The following is a 19,403-nucleotide window of genomic DNA, read 5'->3' as shown; positions in this document are numbered from 1 at the left end:
GGAAAAAAAATTCGGCAGATTGATATCATCTAAGAACAGGTAATTACAGTTAACAATGACCAAGTAAATTGCTTTCTTTCCAATGAAGGGACGAATTTGCCTTCATGTTCATCATGAGAGATCAGCTTGCAAGGCTTGATTTTTGAGACAAAGGAGGTGGTTATAGTAACTGCAAAAGACACGAGTTAAGCATCATTGTACAAAACTGGCAGACATTCTACCTTGCACCAAAAACTCTGTTTCTGTGCCTCTTTGAGAATCTCACATGCCTGCCATTGGAATTCTTGATTAAGTCTTATAAAGCCAGACATGGAATAAAAATCTGGATTTTAATAAGAGGTGATTTGAAAAGAAGTTATTCTAATCTCAATGATTAAAAGAAAAAACATAATTAGGGCTTTTTGAGCAATTTTGTTTCTTTCAAAGATAAAAGCCTGAAGGTAGAGAAATGTCATAATCTGCAAATGGCATCACTATATGCTAATTGGGACACACAGCTCCTATTTTAATGCACACATTAGGTTGTTCGGTAACACAGTTCTGGCTGACCAATATGGAACATCTAATCTAATTGTTCCATTTCTGGACTGGGGCTATTTTTGTGGGAAAAAATATTGTACATCTGTGATTTGTGAAGTGAGGATAAAATCACAGTCGTCAACTTAACTAGGGCACATTTAGCCAGGATATGTGATCCATCAATCATTCAGCAAATATTTGCTGGACACTTGCTTGCTGCCACACAGAGTGCTAGGGACCAGCAGTTCAAAGAAGAGGAGCTGGGAATAATTGCATTTTGCACATGAAACAGGAATCCAGGTCAAAACAAATATATAGAGTTCTCTCATTATCCCAGCAAGCAATTCACAGTTTGGGTTAAAGTGGCAGTGGCCCCAGGTTTTTGGGGGATACATCCAAACAAGTCCTTTAGAATATTCTGGGTTTTATAATCTGGCCTCCAAATCAGTGGTAAGATATGCCAGCAGATGGTGTCACACAGCTCCCTCCTGACCCACCCAGCTGAGCAAGCTCATGAAGATAAGTTATTACAAGGAAGCTTAGCAAGAACATACGCTCAGTAAAGTGACTCAAGATCTTTCTACAGCCAGCAGCATGGGAAGAATTAAATCACTCTGCTAAATCCATCCAGTCTGAGGTGAACCAGGAAACATTTTCAGCATCTTCAATTCAGCAGAAGGAAAAAAATATATCTGGGTTTTGCTGAAATCAATGGAGGAGATCAGAAGTTGTGAGATTTTTAAGCAGCTCATCCAATCTTCCAAGAAAGAAAAATCAAAGCAAAGGCTGCAATCTGTGCTGGCTGTGGCTGGCTGCACCTGAAACCCGGCGAGGCCAGGCTCCGGCACCTTCCTCCCCTCCTCATGGCCTTCCTGGGACCAACATGTGAAGTGTGAGGCAAAGTGAGGAAAGCACAGTGCAAGAATAATTGAAGAATACTCTGAAGTTTTCAGGTCCACAGATTCTGCCTAAGTTCTGTAGATCTCAATATTTTTCCAAAGCATGTTACAAAGGTGTTCCTCCTAAGGGGTTCCACTAGCCTGCTCTGTCCTCAGATAAAAAGGGCACCGCCCACCAGCCCGCATCATCTGCCCGTTCTTACACTGGGTAATCTATCCGCTGGCGTCGGGTGGCTTCCAGCTCTCGGTTCAGAAACCTCGGGAACTTCTTCACAATGCCTGTGTTTTCTCCACTGGAAGCATAGAGAAAGCCCAGGAGGGTGACCACATCTGCAAACAGCAAGACGGCTGCCTTTCAATTATCTCCAGAAAAGCATTGCTTCCCAAATCACATTCTTTCTAGAACCCTCTGCCTAGCACCAATCAAATATTTAAATAAAATACTCTGAAACTATTAGCAAACATTTATTGAACATGGAATATATGCCAGGCATCTGCGAAGCACTTTACCGAGCTATCTCAATTAGTTTTCATAACAACCCTATTAAGGAGATCTATCATTAGCTCCATTCTACAGACGAAAAGCCCGAGGCATGGAGACGTAAAACAACTCGCCTAAGGTCACAGAGCTAATAAGCGGTGGAGCCAAATTTCAAGTTTGCAGCTCAGGTCCTTGGTGCTTAATCATTTTATATACTTCCCTTCTAACGTTAAGGAAAGCATTTTGAATTTGTGTAATAACGGTACGTTATCATTTCAGCAGCACTCACTCTGGTCCACACTGCTGTAAAAAAATAATATTTAATAATTATAAATATACATATAAATTCACTTAATCCTCATCATTGTCCCCAGTCTACAGATGAGAAAATAGATGCACAGCTGCCAAAATAGTAACTAACATTTATTTAACACTGAAAATATGCCAGGCAACATGTTAAGCACATTTCAGGAATAATCTTGTTTAATTTTACAACTTACGAAAGAAGTTCTGTTAGTATCCCCATTTATCAGATGAAAAAACTGAACCTTGGAGATTATAATAACATAAGCTGGACCTGGGATTCAAACTCAGGCAGGTTGGTTTCAGAATCCATGCTCTTCACCTTGCAGTTTCTTTCTTCTGTACAGACTTTCCACAATATTCAACACATCACCCTCTGCAAAAATTACTAACCATATCCCTTCAAACCAGGGAGCCTTCCACTGTAGTTTGCAAATGTGGGAGAATTCTGTGGCTACAGAAAGGAGGCATGTCCATAACAAATTGTAAGGTGGAACTGAGTTATTTCATCTATATTTAATACTTACTGCTTTAAACAAGGCCAATATTAAATTTTTATTTCCTATATCCACCCCCCTTCAAAGAAAAAAGAATTCACTGAGCTCAACCTAGGAATAAAGATCATTTTTCTCTTTCTTAAAATGCTCCTTGGTTTAAATGTCCACGATTAAACGGTGGAAATACTCTATTTTCTGGGGCTTCTTGGAGAGGGAAGAGTTGATTTCTGAGCAAGTTATCGAATGTCAATATTGGCACAAATTATAGGAGCCTGGGATGCTGGACACCCGGCTCTTGTTCCCCACTGGGGAAAATATTTTATTATAGAGAGAGGTACCTCTGATGCATTATAACTTGGAAATCATGAGAGCACAGTTGTCATAGTCTCAGACCCCCATGTTTATAATAGAATTCAAGAAGCCAAATTTCCCCCAGTGCCCACAAATCTACTCGCTTTGTTGTAGGTAAAGATGCATTTGGAAATCCAAAAGAGTGAAGCTATCAGTTCTAACAGAAACACTTCTAATCTTTTTTTCTTTGCAGTTTGAGCTCAATTTGGGCACACTGGATTTGCTGGTCTGTTACGGGAGCAGGAAGGGGGAATGGAAATGGAAATACTGCAAGGATGTGTTTGGAATTTGGGGAAAAAAATTTACCAAGAGGTTGATACCAGCCCAACCTTGGTTTGGCTTCCATCGTGTTGAGTGGAACATAAGAGACCAGATGGCCACGTCAGGCCCCTGGGAGGCCTTCTGGTAGTGACTGCTGTTGAGTTATCTAGTGTATAGTAGAAACACTTATAAAACAAGCAGGATTTGATTCTGCCCAACCTGACTCCAGTCAAAGGAGCCTTCATAAAGGAGGTTTCCAAAATGAAAGGAGTTAAAAGTGAATGTTGATGAGCCTCTCCCTTATCAGGGGATCAAAGTAAAGCGGGGTTGAGCAGGAGACTGTGGAAGGAAAATCTAAGACCCAGTGATCTAAAATAATTCTACAAAAACACATATTTTTTGTATCCAACAAAACCAAAGCAATGGTGGTTTTCTTGTAAAATCTATAGCTTCGATAGTTTTATGATTTTGAATTCTATTACAATTTTCCCTCAGTATAATATTGTCTTCCCATTTAGCTAGAAATAATTAATAAGAATGAAGTTTTGGAGCAGGAAAGGACTTTAGAATTCATCTAGCCCAGGATCACATATGAGCTATTTCCTAGTAACTGACTATGGCTGCTTGGAGCACTATGGTTCATTAGTGATGGCTCCCACAGACACTAGAATGGGAAGGAACAGTACCAATGCCATTCACCATGGAAGAATTGACAGGTAGGAAAATTTAGGTCCAAAGAGGTTAAGTGGCTTGCCCAATTTCCTCTAGAATGTAAGCTCCAAGAAAGCAGGGACGTTACTTTATTCATTATTCCATCCCCAGAGCCCAAAACAGTGCCCAGCACTTGATAGAGGCTCCATAAACATTTAGTGAGTGAATGTGTGCATGAATAAATGAATGAATGAACAAACGAATATAGTGTGGGCAAATCAGGATTTGAACCTCTCTTTCACCCAAAACTTCCCACAATTCTATAATGTGCCCCATGCCATCTAATACAAACAATAGTCACTCTTCTTTCAGATCCTGCCCCCAAATCCGTTTCTTTGCCTAATCTGGAATGAGGAAGCTGGGGGGGGGGGGGGGAGGCATCCTTACGACACAAACATAAAACGCCAGGAAAATAGTTCAAGTTTGGAACCCACCCCCTCGCTTATTTTATTTCCCCAAATTTTAGAGCAAGAAGCAGCATTAGATATTATATGGTGCAGACTCTTTCCTTTGGGGGCGAGAAAGGTGTTAGCGTCTTGTTGAAGGTTGTAGAGCTAATAAGAAGCCCAAGTATGATGCAAACCTGGTCCCCCACTCTGTAGCCACTGGGTTTTTATTAAACCACATCACATCTCACAAGTCTTCCCAGAGAGAACGAGGGCTGATGGGCAGCGGGCACGCCCCTGTGAGGCCATACTGGTGGTTGAAACACTGAAATATCTCCATATTGGTTAGATAATTGGTGCTGTCTTGAACTTCCAAGGCCTCATGACCTACTATCCATGCCGCCCCTCCTTCAGGGTAGAGCCTGGCTCAGCAGGGACCTCCAGCATCATCCTGTTTCAGCACTAGGGCCAGCGCCCGGGGAGACTGACTGGGGCCCCCATCTCTTCTGGATTGTTAAGTATTTCGAACAGCACCCCTGAGTGGGGTGGCGTGGGGGTCACATAGACCATTTTCCAGTTCAGCCGAGTTGACAGAGACACCAGTTCTGGGGACGGTGTCATCCCCACGTAACAAAGCCATGCTCAGATGCACTCCAAACGCACCACAGTGATGCCACTGAGATCCTCAGCCCATTCTGGAGAAGTGAGAGATGGTCTTCATGCAAGGAATAACAGTGACTATAAATCTGTAAGTGGAACCTGGAGGAAAGGAAGCTAAGATTTTCCCAACCTGGAGAAGTAAAGCTAGAGCGCAGGTAACTCAATAACGCTTTCCAAACACAGGCCATTAAACAGGCAGCGGCAACAGGGTGTTTCATTTTCTTTAAAGCCAAAGCCTGAGAACAAAAACTCTATTTTCTAGCAAGTATGATTTAGGTCAGAACTTCCCCCAAAAGGATACTAGGCAGTGAAGTGGGTTACTAAGGAAGTCTGTGGAATATTCAATACTAGGAGTCTTAAAAATAAAATAAATTCCTCTCCTAGTAATTTATCCTCCAAGCATACTTATACGGGTGCACAAAGATCCATGTACAAACATGTTCGGTGAAACCTTGTTGTTAACTGGAAAAGACTAGAAATGACCTGCACGACCATCAGCAGGAGACAGGTTAAATAAATTATGGACTGTCAGGCAAAGGAATGCTAAGCAGCTATTGAAAAGAAGGAGGTCTCGCAGCATGCACTGCTGTATAAAAATCTCTGCCGTACTCTTAATGAGAGCGGGACAGTTATGGTACCCTCCCATGTGTGTTGGAAGAGGACACACAAGAAACCAGTGTTACTCAGTTTGTCTGGGGGAAGGGACTAGAAGGCTCGGGTGGGCGGGAACTTACTCTTCCCCCTAAACCTTTTTACACTATCTGAATCTTTTACTAGGTACATGGATTACATTTTGGCTAAAAAAGAAGAGAACGACATCTCTGAGCATTTCCGTGCAGGCGGGGAGAAGGAGCCAGCCACACTCCGAGGCCTCCCCATCCTGGGCCTCCGAGGCTGTTCAATCTGCTTCAAAGAGACAAAGTCCAGTGGGTGAGGAAAACAGGATGATTCACACCAGTAAAAATCCAGCTCAAAAAAAGAGGATTGCTTCTAATTTAGAACCTGGGTTAGAACCGTATTAGCATATTTCGGAGAGGCAGCATAGCAAAGTCAAAGGAATTAGGAAGCTTGGGCTCCAGTTAAAGAAGCGCCCTGAGCCTTGGTTTTCCCCTCTGTAAAGAGAGGACAAGAATAATTCTGTCTTTCCCATGGGACTATTATGAGGATTAAATGAGACAATGCGCACAGAAAAAGTGCTTTGAAAATCAGAAAGGGCAATGCAGACTCCAGGCATTAATTAGTGTTATTACTGAAAAATTCCGACTACCATGATTAACTGGGGGAAAAAAAGGAGTCAGTCTTTTTTTTCCCCTAAACGTGCCAAATATAGACTTCCTATAATAACAGAAGGTATCACTATGTCATTGACTTGAATAGTCTCACTCCATAAACTGATATTTTCAGAGACAGGAAAAGTCTGGCCCCAATATTTGACTTAGTCTTCTATTATTTTGTTGTAGTGGAATTTTGTTATAAGAAATCATGCTTCCAATCCATTGGATCTGAAGATGAGAATGAATTTTTAGTGAAAGGAAAAGAGTGGAAAAGAAGAAAACTGTCATGTTCCCCAGTTTCTAACCTAAGAGAAAAGATCAGAAAAACAGTCACATAGGTAGACAGTAGGGCAGAATGTTTAATAGCCCTTAGCATGGCATTTAAGAACCTTCGAAGTGTGGCCCCGACCTGCCTTTCCAGTCTTATTTCCCGAATCGCCCAACTCACACGTGAGATTCTACCTGAACAAACGTGTGGCTCCTGTGCAGCTACTCCACATTTCCACCCTGTGGCCGGCACTGGTGATCAGGCCACAAGGCGTGCTTTCCACTAGGCACAGACTCAGCCTCAGAATCCTTCTCAACATCATGCTCTGGGCAGCCACCCCCATCACGCGGAGTTGGCATACAAGATGAGACTTATTTGCCACTCCTCGCATCAAGGGATGCAGGCTCGTCACATCGCCCCATGGAGCTGCATTTTCTCCTCTGCGTGGTATGGTTCATGTTTTCCCTTCCGCCCAGATGCCCTTCCCTCTCTTCCTTTTCTCACTATGAAAACTCTACTCATCCTCCAAGCCTCTGTCCAAATGTCACCTCTTCTATGAAGAAGCCTAACAAAGCTCCTAACACATAAAGACTGCTCAGTAACTTTTTTTAATGAATGAATGACTTAAAATAAATAAATAGTTCCAGGACATCCCTCCGCAGTATTGCCTAATAGCTAAGTGTGGCATTTGGGAACCAAACTACCTGGGTTCAAATCCCAGCTCCATTATCAATAGCTATGTGACCTTAGCCAAGTTACGCAACCTCTCTGAGTCAGTTTCCTCCTCCTCCTCTGTAAATAGGATGGTAGAGTACCGGACAGATTAAATCAGATACCCACATAAAGTATTTAGCACAGGGTCTGGCACATGGTGAGTGCTCAGTCAAGGAAAGTAGCTGTTATTATTTTTAGTCATGTTTACCTCCCACATAAGCACCTAAAGAGAGAGAGGGACGGTGTCTGTGTCTTTGAACCTCCAGACTTAGTAAAGAAATTGGTACATTATAGGTGCTCAATTAATCTGTGTTTAACTGAATTGAACATGACACATACTATGAACAGAGAAGGTTACCAACAGAGAGGAGGCCAGAGGGTAGAGAGCTAATTTCCAATTGTGGGAATCAAAAAGAAAGAAAAAAAGCTTCAGGGTTGGGCGGGGGAGGGGGGAGTGGGAGAAGGGTGGAAATCTGAGCTGGTCATTGAAATATGGGTATGATTTTGCCAGGAAGACATGGAAGGTGGCAGCGGGAGGGAGGTGTAAGTGGAGAGAGGGAGTCAGGGATGGCAGCTATCCCTGGAAAAAGGAACTCCTTTGGCCAAAGCAAAGGGCTGGGATCACAGACTCCAACTGGGGGACAGGCAGGACGAAGGTGAGCACCTGTGTGGTGGCAAAGGAGAATCACTGATCGGGAGGCGGCAGACTTCACCAGCACAGCCCAAATGGGCTCTTCTGGGGAAGCTGAGGGGTGCCAGTTCCGGGGAAGGAACACAGCCACCCCGACCCACGCATGGCCCCTAGGGTGGCAACACAGCCCCGGAAGGATGTTGTCACACATAAGCATAAGAGAGAAAAAGGTCCTGGCCATTCGGCTAAGAGCAACCGTCATTCATTTGACAAATGGTCACTCCATACCTGCCATATGCACGTGCTGTGCCAGGCACAGGGACAAAACAAAACAGGACTCTGGCCTCCTGGAGCTTCTGCTCTAGTATGGAGACACTCAACAGGCCAATAAGCAATTAAATATATTTAACTACAATGTCCGGTGGCAATAAGGCTATGAAGGAAAATAAAGGTGGATAACCATGGGGCAGGGCTGGGGCTGCCATCTTAGATAAGGTGGACAAGGAAGCAGTCTCTGATGAGATGACATTTTCGCAGAGGGAGGAAGGAGGTAAGGGAGCAAGCCATGTAGTGACCTAGGGGAGGGGTTTCTTGGGTGGAGGGAGCAGGAATGCAAAGGTCCCAAAGTGGAAAGGATCTTGGTTCACTCAAGGAGGAGCAAGCAGGCCTAAGTGGCTGGGACAGGTAGGCAGAGGGCAGCACGGCAGGAAGGACGCCAGCAAGGGGACAGGGACAGATTCCACAGGCCATGGTAAGGGATGTGGGCTGACCTTCCTGACTGCAATGAGAGGAACTGTCTGCAGGGAGCAATGTGACCTGCTCACACACGCTGCTGTGAGGGGACTGAGGACAAAGTGGGGAGGCCATTTGCAGGCTGCTGCCAGAGTCCAGACAGGGACGGTGGTGGCTTAGACCAGGACGACAGCAATACATGTCGTGAGAAGTGACTGAATATGTGATACAGTCTGAAGATGGAGGCCACAGGACCAGCCGACCTCTCAAAATAGGATGTGATAGGAAGAGAGCTCCAGGTGGACCCCTAGAGCTGTGCGGTAGATTTCTTTCTCTCAGTGAGTTCACGCATGAGTCAGGGATACATGTGACTGGAGAGCGACAACAGCTAACGCCTAGTCCCCTCCCCCAAGGAAATGGATGACAATAAGCTGCAGGTGTGGTCTGCCTACCACCTAGGGCCACACGCCCAGGGTGCAGCAGGCACAGGTGCACCAGAAGGACACGTGGCAGAGCCTTGGAACACACATGTCCTAAGAGGCTGCCCACTTCTAATCCGGGGCAGGTTTACTCAGCAGGGCTGCAAAAAAGTCTGTGGCACCTCTGCCGAAAATCAGACCACCAGCCAGGCTGGGCACGGGTCCTGGTGAAGGAGATAGCTGCAGGGGGTGTGTCTGGACACACACAGCCCTTGCCTCGGGAGTCTAACCTAAGCTTTTGGTGGGGGGTGCCCTGTGATCATCATGGAACATCCATGAACAGGGACTTTGGTTCTCTATTTTTATAAAGGAAAAAGAAAATGAAAGCAAGGTGGCGGCGGGGGGGGGGGGGGTACTTCAGTTCGGATGCAGAGCCCTTGTCGGACACCAGGCACTTGACACAGAAAACACTCCCCACACCCCACACCCAAGCTGGCTGCAGACGACTGTGATGGGACCAGACATGAAGGCGCCCCCGTGGCTCTCTAATGGCATCTTGTTGTTCAGACTTGACTCTTGTTCATCAAGAGCCAAATAAAGGAGCCTCTGCTAAGAACAAGCCAGAAGCCTGGCTCCCTTCCATCGCACAGCCGATATCAAGAACAAAGGTCGTGGACACCTTCCATAGGGCTGCCGCTGGCTCTCTTTTGATTTGTCTTTTAAAGAGAGGGAGAGGAAACGGACCCCTGTTTTGGTGAGCAAATCACAGTCGTGCAAACAGCGCCGGTTTTGAGGGTGCACAGAGCACTCCCCTATTTCAGTGACTTTGACTTTCAGGAAAGGTTTTCCTCTGCATTATGCTTTTATCAGATTGGTTCTCACCCCAGAAGTAATGCTCTGAAGAAGCTGGGGAGAAAAATCCCACTGTGCTATTCTGAAGAATACGAATTCTATGAATTTGAGAAGGAACAACAAAAGAAAGAAAAGACGTCTCACATTTTAAGGGTATGTTCAGGCGCCCTAAGAACTCAGCCGGCTCATAAATGACTTCATTTGAAAACTTTCTGCTTGCAATTCAGGCATCCTTCAATGAGAAATATGTGATCTGCCAAACATGAAATGGAATCATTAAGCCCTGACAAAATCGGAGGCAACGTAACACTATGGCTGCGTGTGCCCCGTGTTTCCTCCTCCTTAACAAATTAGGGATCCCTGTGGATGGCATTCCAGACGGAGGCTAGCATGGGGTTCCGCCTGGAAAAGGGATGCACATTGATCATCGAAATGCAGGCAGCTCGACGATTGCAGATATTGAATTACCTACCCCGTCCTATCCCCAATGCACACACACACAGAAAAGGAACTTGCCTTTTTCTTCTAGATATCTTTGTCTTTAAAGCATTGCACCATCATGGAATAAGCTAGACACTGAACAGGGTTATTAAAACAAAATGTAGGATAAAATTGTACAGAACCATATACACATACACAAGTGCACATAAAAACTGGTGAAATATGAATAAGGTCTATAGTCTGGTTAATGGTATTAAAGCAACGTCAGTTTCCTGGTTTTGGTATTGTACAAGCGTTATGAAAGATGTCACCATTAGGGGAAGCTTGTGGAAGGAGACATGGGAATCTCTACCATTTTTGCAACTTCCTGAGACTCTATAATTATTTCAAAATGAACAGTTTTTCTTTTAAATGCCAAATGTGTTGTTTCTATGGCAAGTGGGTTCTGATCAATTATAATATGTGGTTGCACAGGCCCTTTAAGTTTTCATTCTATGCAGGGCAGTTTTGGAGTGGCCCCAGGAAACAGTCATTGCCATTGTTTCCGCCAGGTCCTTAAGTCACCTTGCCCCAAACCAGGCCTCTTAAAGACTAGGAGGTGTCAGTCACAGCGGTGGAAGGCAGTGCTGTCACAGGTCCATGGACTTCCTCCACCCCGCAACCCTGCCTGGAGGTCTGGCCACAGTAACTCTAGACCCACGTCCTGCCCGCTCTGCCCCTGCTGCACAGGCTCTCAAGCTTTGGGATGCATCAGAGCCCCGAGGATGTGTTTAAAATGCTGATTCCAGGGCCCTGTTCCCCACAGACCCTGACTGAGTAGGTACTGGATGGGACCTGGGAATTTGCATTTGCAACAGGAGCCCTGGGTGATTCTGTGGCAATGTGTCCTAGGGCCACACTTTAGGAAACACTGCCAGACCCCAGGTGGTGCCTGGGAGCATGCCCGGGGTTGACTCCCCATTGCAGAGTAGCGAGGAGAGCTGGCAGGTGCTCAGCATCCACATAGCAAGGTGCCCCTCCAACCAGTGGAGAGAACTTCTGACCCCTTCTTCCAAGTGCACACAGCCAGAGATCTCCAACCCCCATGCCTAAGAGAGGCTGAGGAGCCTCCTGCATTGGTCCTTCGGTGGCTGTGACCATGTGGTATTTAGGATAAAATGCAGAGTTTGGACTCTATCATCATCATGGCTTCTTTTCACTGAGTGCTGATTATATGCTAAGCAAATTACACCTCATTTAATTCTCACAACACTGTTCTGAGGGAATTGTTATTTATTATCCCCATTTTACAGATAAGAAAACTGAGGCTCCAAAAGTTCCAAAATTACACAGGCAGAAAGTGGCAGAACCAGGAGTCGAACCCAGGTCTGCTTGGCTGAAAAGCCAGTGCTGCACTAAAAATAACTGCCACTTGAGGGATTTTTTTTTTTTTTTTAAAGATTGGCACCTAGGCTAACAACTGTTGCCAATCTTTCTTCCTTTTTTTTTTTTTTCCTGCTTTATTCCCCACCCCCCACCCCCCATACATAGCTGTATATCTTAGCTGTAGGTCCTTCTAGTTGTGGGATGTAGGACGCCGCCTCAACGTGGCCTGACCAGCAGTGCCATGTCCACGCCTAGGATCCGAACCCTGGGCCGACGCAGCAGAGCGTGCGAACTTAACCACTCGGCCACGGAGCCCCCCCCGTCTTGAGGGATTTTTGAGGGGAGACGGGGAGAAAGATTTTCCCAACCCTTGCTTCAGTGGCATTAATACCCCTTTTCTCCTTAAAGCAGATCTAAACCTCCCAAGGCCCCGTTCCATGCCCCCTTTGTCCTTCCCACTTTCATCTTCAGTCCTTTTCTCTCCTACTCTTTCTCCTCTCCTCACCTTTTTAATTTTCCCCTTTCATCCTCAAAGTCCGAAATTACAGACGCAGTGTGTCCCTTCATTTCCCTCGCCTCCTCCACTGCTAATATAAGAGTTTTCCCCTGCCACCCTCTTATGACACAGGCTATCTGAAGAAATGCGAATTAGGTTCCCAGCAAGGCGAATGACCTACCATTTTCAAGAGGACACTGGGGAATCTTGTTTGCTCGAAGGTTCCAAATATAATCTGTGTTCCACTCAAGGCACACTTGATGATCTTTGAAAGGGCGTTCAAAAGGCGGGACGGTAGTCAGCAGAGTATAATTCGTCGCCACGGCGTATAGCAAGTTTTCCTCCCATTTAACATTTAAGTCTCCACCACTATATTTGTGAGTAATCCAGGCGCGTAGTACCACCGCGGACACCGAAATGGAATATCTGATGAAATAATCATCTCTGTAAACCATGATGCTCGGAAATTTCACGTGTACTATTTGTCTCCTGCTGGTGTGAAGGTGTTTCTCATTCTTCCACCTCTTTTTGTACACGGGAATGCTGCTTCTGAACTCAGAAGAAACGACTGCTTCCAAATTGACGACACAAGGTTGAGAGCATAAGTACTCGACCGAGACTTCAGAAACGTTGCGAACGTTTCCTTCAAAGACAGTGAAATAAATAAAGTCTTTGTAAGCCAGGCTCCGCTCAGCTTTGGGTATCACCGACGTAGTCAGGGAAGTCTGCCTGCCCAAAGACGGCACAAAATTCTGAAAAGAAAAAAATAGATATAATAAGTTTAAACATCACCATATTAACAGATATGTGCATCATTATTTTCCTGGGCTAAAAAAATATCCAGCTACATAAAGCGATGCATGCGGAAGATAAAAGATGTCGAAACTACGACAGAACAATTGGAGAAAAACCAGCATACACACAAATGAAGATTAGGTCACATTACACTCTCTCCTCAGACTCAGGAGCATCTGCTGATCGAAATGTGACTTTCAAAGCTATGTGGCAATCATTCCAGAGCTGGTTTCCAAATGGAGGAGCTAGTTCACAACAAATCCAGTAGCAGCGCACCTGCCTTAGAGGGAAAAAGAGACAATCCAGACATGCCCAAACTATGATCATAACTTCAAATCGTGGTGAGATGCAGCCAAATCAAATGGTGGGAGAAGAGTTCAAAGGGCACCTGAGAGAGAACATAACAGGGACAACAACCGTTTTGCTCCCGAAAGTGCTAAGCCAAAGCAAGCGTGAGTGATGGATGGACCAGCAGGAGCTTTCTGTCGCTCCAAATCACACACAAGCAGGCTAGGACCACAGGCTGCTGTCCGAGTCTTTTACCATGGATGGTGCTACACGGGCCAGGAAAGATTTTGCCATGTGTTTATTCATCTAGTTTTTTAAATGATGAAGATCTCTCAATGTGGACATTCCTTCCAGAAGAAATTTGGAAAGTTTGGTAGTGAAACTAAGGCAATGTTTTAAGCACAAGGCACTGAAGCATGGGTCCTAAGAGCTCTTCTGAATACAACTTCGTGATTTGGGCATCCAAAATAATAGCAAAAATGTTACTTTGGACCACTTCACATCCATTAGAATGGCTATTATCAACAACAACAACAAAAACCAGAAAGTGACAAGTATTGGACAGGATATAGAAAAACTGGAACCCTTGTGCATCGCTGGTGGGAATGTGAAACAGTGCAGCCACTGTGAAAAGCAGTACAGCACTTCCTCAAAGACTTAAACACAGAATTATCGGGGCCGCCCCGTAGCCGAGTGGTTAAGTTCGAGCGCTCCGTTTCAGCGGCCCAGGGTTTCACCGGTTCGGATCCTGGGTGCGGACATGACACCGCTCATCAGACCACGTTGAGGCGGCATCCCACATGCCACAACTAGAAGGACCCACAACTGAAAAAATATACAACTATGTATTGGGAGGATGTCGGGAGAAAAAGCAGAAAAAACAAAAAAAAGAAGATTGGCAACAGCTGTTAGCTCAGGTGCCAATCTTTAAAAAAAAAAAAAAAGAATTATCATACAATCCAGCAATTCTACTTCTGCGTATATGCCCAAGAGGTGACAGCAGGCACTGGAAGAGAGCTCTTCACAGTCATACGCTCATGTTCACAGCAGCATTATTCATAATGGCTAAAATGTGGACACAACCCCAATGTCCCCTGATGGGATGAACAGATAAAATGTAGTATATACAAACAAAGGAATGCTTTTTTAGCATTTTTTTTAAGGAAGGAAATTATGACACATGCTACAACATAAATGAACTTTGAGGACATGCTAAGTGAAATAAGCCAGTCACAAAAAAAACCCAAATACTCTTTGATTCCACTTACATGACTACTAGAGTAGTCAGGTTCATAGAGACAGAAAGTAGAATGGTGGTGGCCAGGGGCTGGGGAAGAGGAGAACGAGGAGTTAGTGTTTAATGCGTACAGAGTTTCAGTTTTGCAAGATGAAAAGTATTCTGGAGATGGATGGTGGTGACGGTTGCACAGCAGTGTAAATGTACCTAATGTCACTGAATCATACCCCTAAAAAAGGTTAAAATCGTAAATTTTATGCTATGAATATTTTTTACCACAATTTTGAAGAAAAAGGTCACTGTAGTCTTTTCTAAAGAAGGAAGAAACAGGGACCCTGTTCTTCAGTTCTGGCCTGGGGCTGTAGGAGAGGCAGAGTGGATAAGGATCAGGAATCCTGTTTACAAATGACAGTGACACAAGACAGGACATGGCCAGTGCTCTGGTCAAACTACAAACAAGCCCGAAAGAAGCACAGCACCAGGTGAGAGCAATTCTGACTGGGGGGGTCTGGGACAGGCTTTATGGAAGAAATGGTACTTCAGTTGGGCTTTGAGGGATGAAGAGAAGTTCGTTAGGTAGAGAGGCAAAGGGGAGACACTGCAGGTGATGTGAACAGCTTAAGTAGGGCCAAGAAGGCAGGGAAACGCAGGCGTATTTGGGGACTAGCAAGCAGCTTGGTTTGGCCAGAGAATAGAAGAGGGTAAAGACACAGAAGGACATGGGGATATGAGGTTAAAAGGCAGGGTCCCGGCGCTGGAGGACACTGAATCCCAACCCAAAGAACATGCACTTGTTTTCAACTAACAACAAACTATCAATGAAGGTTTCTGCAAAAGAGGATGGTGTTTCTATTTTAAAGTACCGACAGTCATTTAGAAACAAAGCTGACAATGAAGAAAAATAAACAAACATAGTTCATTGCAAATTCTCATAGTAAGAGAAATGCAAATGGAAACTACACTGAGATACCATTTTTAACCTATTAGATTCACGGAGATTAAAAAGTCCATTAAGTCATTGTACTGGCCGCCGAGCATAGGCGAGTCTGCCCTGTTCTGTCTTGCTGGTGGGAGTGATATCCACGAAGGGCAATTGGGCAGTGTCTATCAAAAGGATCAAGCCACCCACACTCTGGGTCAATAATTCCTCTTCTAGGATTTTATCCTACAAATATACTCAAATTTATGCAAAATGATGCATGTATAGCTTTTCACTGCAGCAGTGTTTGTCATAGCAAAAGATGAAAAACTTAAATGTCTGTCAAGAGGGCTGGTGCAACAAATTATAGCACATCCACTCCTGGAGTACTACACAGCTACTAAAGTGAAGAAGAGCTTCATGTACACAGAATGAAATGATTTCCAAAGTTTGAGTTTTGGTTTTTTTAAAGCACGGTTCAGAAGTACCCGTTGGATTTTTTAAAAAAGGAAAAAATATAGACATATTTGCTTGAACACACATGGCATTGGTTAGTTGCATAAAGGATGAGGGGACCAGGAGACAGGGTAAGTGAGAGATCGGGACTGTACGTCCTTACTTATCTTTTGAATTTTGCGCTACATGAATTTTGGGGAAAAAATAGTGAGGGGAGGGGAGAAAAGCAACAGTCCTAAAAGATGAAAACGGAAAATGTAGCTTCTCCCAATGGTAGAGGGAGAACAGGAGAAGGGGGGGCCATTCCTCTAGATTCGTCATGGGAAATCTGTGGGAAGAAACATGTCAAGAGCAGGGCACAGTCCAAACTGCCCATCCCTGCAGGGGGAGGCTGAATTGTTTTATGGGCTCACTTCCACTTCCAAATTACAGGGAGGGAAACACATACAAAAATAATCTTATAATTAGAAGTAGAGCATGTTAGCAGACGAGCCCTTGGTGACAAGCCGGCCCAGTCCATTTTTCAGACGAGCAAATGGCAACGGAGAGGTGACATCCTCTGACATCACCCAGCTGGTGGCTTTGCAGAGGCAAGCCCAGAAACCAGGCTCCTTTTTGTCACCCCCATTCCCACCCCATAGGCACAAGAGCGAGACGAAAGAGTTGCATTGCACAGCTGCCTGGCAACTCCAGGCTAAATTCTGCTTTCAGATGAATAGAGATACAGTCGGTGTTTGTCCACAAGTGGTGGTTTATGCATGTGGCCAGATGTGCCAAGATGTGGCCCCCTTCTCAAGATGCGAATCAAGCCATTAAGCCCACAACAGAGTTCAGCAGAAGCCAGAGATCGCTGGCACTGATGGAGGTTGGACTAGGACAGCAGCCAATGAGTGGCCAGCGCTCCTCATTCCAAATGCCCCCAGTGGTGCCCTTCCACAATTCCACCGGAAGGAGACATTGCTTATTTAGCGAGACAATAGGGAGGAGAGTCCAGGACATGCTGTGATATATTAAATATCACGTTGTGTTCCTTTTCAAAGAATGACTTAACACCTCTTCCTCTTTCTTCACATGTGTACCTCAAAACCTCACTAAGGCGCAGTCCTCCCACTTCGATTTTTTTTATCATGTTTTTATTGCTGATGCTAGGAACTCCAGTGAAAACCTTTTTTAAACAAAATGCAGGGAGAAGGGCTATTTGATTTCACTATGTTTCATTGCAAAGTGCAGTTAATAATAATGTTCCTTACTTTACATCTTATTGCTAAAAATGCACCAGCCCACTTTTCTGTGTTAATAAACACAGCATGCTGAATATGGTTTCAGTTTTGCTTATGATCCATGGTGGCCACAGGTCACATTAAACACTCATAATATGGCTGGTCCAAACTGAGATATGCTGTTAAATGTAAAATATACACTGGATTTCCAAGATTAAATATTAAAAAAGGAGGTAAAAGATCTCATTAATAATTTTTACACTGATTACATGTTGAAACGATAATATTAGGATACAGTGAGTTAAATATATCACTGACATTAATTTCCTGTCTGTGTTCACTTTTTTAACGTGGGAACCAGAAAATCTGAAATTATATATTTTGCTCGCTTTTCTGGCTCACATCATATTTCTACTGGAGGGTGCTATTCTAGATTTGAGGTCAGCAGACTTTTCCTGACCATATGGTAAAGGACCACACAGTAAATATTTTAGGTTTTTAGGCCACTCAACGTCTATCGCAACTACTCAACTCTGCCGTGGTATCGAGAAAACAGTCACAGACAACTCATAAGCAAATGAGCATGGCTGTCGTTCAGCACCGCTTTGTTTACAAAAACAGGCAGCTGCCTGGATTGACCCATGGGCCAGTTTGCTGACCGCTGTTCTAGATTATCAAACTTTTACTGTAGATAGTTTTGAAGAACACGAAGTGACAGAAGATAATGCTTTTAAAGGAATTATCATAAAGAAGAAATGAAACTAATAACCCAGTTAGGCATAATTTCATGTATGTGTAGTTGATGGGGCTAGATCTATTATTTTACTAAGGTTCCCTGGTCGCGGTGTTGACATCTTACTTTTGTTTCTTTCAATAAAGATTTAAGTAGGATAAGAAGTTGGAGCCAGGCTGGGCAAAGAGATATAATTTCACAGACTGAGAAAGATTATTTGAGAAGTGGGAGAAGCATGAGTGACAGCTAGGGTACAAGAGAAGATCAACCTCAGGGATGGAGCAATTTTTCTTAATATGACGGGGGTGTGCTGGTCCCAAGGCGGACCTCGAAATGAGCATATGTAGCTTTAGGAGCATGGTCTAAATCCCTCAAGAAGGTGTTAACCATCTTCAGTCTTTGGGCACCTGTGCAATGTAGGAAGCTGGCATCTCGTAGGTTGGAATGGACCCAGTGGGCAGCTGCCACACCATGAATTGTGGCCACCTCTGTTATGTACAAAACCAACACCGATTAGCAACACATCACACTCTAAATATTGATTAAGCTGAAGCTGATTTCCTGGCTCAAGTCATGTGTGTGGTTATGAGCTGTTTCCTGCCAGGAAAAGAAAGCAATTAACTTGAGTTTCAGCTACAGGCGTGACACGTGTCCAACCTTCATAGGTATTTTCACATGCCAGGTTGCATTAACATGAGCTAAAAATTACCCAAACATTCCTTTGTTTAGAAATCATAAGGTCAGAGTCCGTGTCTTATTCATTTTTATGTCTCTGGCTTCTAAGATAGAGCTTGGCACACAGTAGGATTTGGTACGTGTTTCCTGTCAAAATAAAGTGCCACTAGTGGGCATTTCTGCCAGGTGCCTCAGTGGTCCATCCTAGGTCACTGCTGCACATGGTGGGGGTACCTGCACATAAACCAAAGGACTTGATCCAATCGTGAGTCCCCCCCACCTTTTCCTAACATTCACAAGTTCTTTTGTACGGAGGCCCGTGCTACTTTCTTACAAAGAGTCTTCACCCTTTGGCATCTTACTGGGCCCCTGGGGGTCAGAGCTGACCTGCGGCACTGTGAGGTCAGGGTCTGACACCCACCTGGAGTGGACTTCTCCCAGCTACCTAGTCCCTCCAGACCTTTCAGCCAATCGCACTACATTCTAGAACTTTTCCAATTTTCCACACCAAAAATACAAATTAAACTTCTAAAATTTCCTATCCCTCCACCCTCTGTTGGACTCCTGTTCATCTGGCAAGTTCATCCACGTTAATGGGATAATGAAAAAATACTGTGGTAATGTCCCATATCTGCATTTCTATGCCAGCCTGGCAGAAATAATGCCTTAAAAGCAGAGCCCAAATGCACTGCAGCTGTAAGCAAGATATCTGGGGTGTAAGGGACATTTCTGTGTCGCTCAAATTATGCCATTTAGGCAGCCACATAGATGTTCCACCTCGGAAGCTACTGATCTGTTCCGCACACAATGGAGCTGGACT

At 44.5% G+C, this 19,403-nt stretch overlaps 1 protein-coding gene across 2 annotated transcripts in view; it reads right to left on the bottom strand.

Annotated features, from left to right (window-relative positions):
• SEL1L3 (SEL1L family member 3) overlaps positions 1 to 19,403 on the bottom strand; it is a 138,871-nt gene that overhangs the window by 71,532 nt on the left and 47,936 nt on the right. The window contains exons 3-5 of one of the 2 annotated variants that reach the window (XM_070262529.1): positions 14,612 to 14,670; positions 12,442 to 13,012; positions 1,622 to 1,748 (exon numbers count right to left, since the gene is read on the bottom strand). In XM_070262529.1, coding sequence (XP_070118630.1) covers positions 1,622 to 1,748; positions 12,442 to 12,715 — 401 coding nt within the window. In that variant the 5' untranslated portion in view covers positions 12,716 to 13,012; positions 14,612 to 14,670. The remainder of the gene's footprint in view (positions 1 to 1,621; positions 1,749 to 12,441; positions 13,013 to 14,611; positions 14,671 to 19,403) is intronic. The other variant, XM_023638274.2, reaches the window with a different exon arrangement.

Source organism: Equus caballus, chromosome 3 (genome assembly GCF_041296265.1).
Source record: "Equus caballus isolate H_3958 breed thoroughbred chromosome 3, TB-T2T, whole genome shotgun sequence".
Lineage (NCBI taxonomy): Eukaryota > Metazoa > Chordata > Mammalia > Perissodactyla > Equidae > Equus > Equus caballus.
Note: the sequence above shows the minus strand (reverse complement) of the source record. Positions and strands in the feature narration are given on the sequence as shown.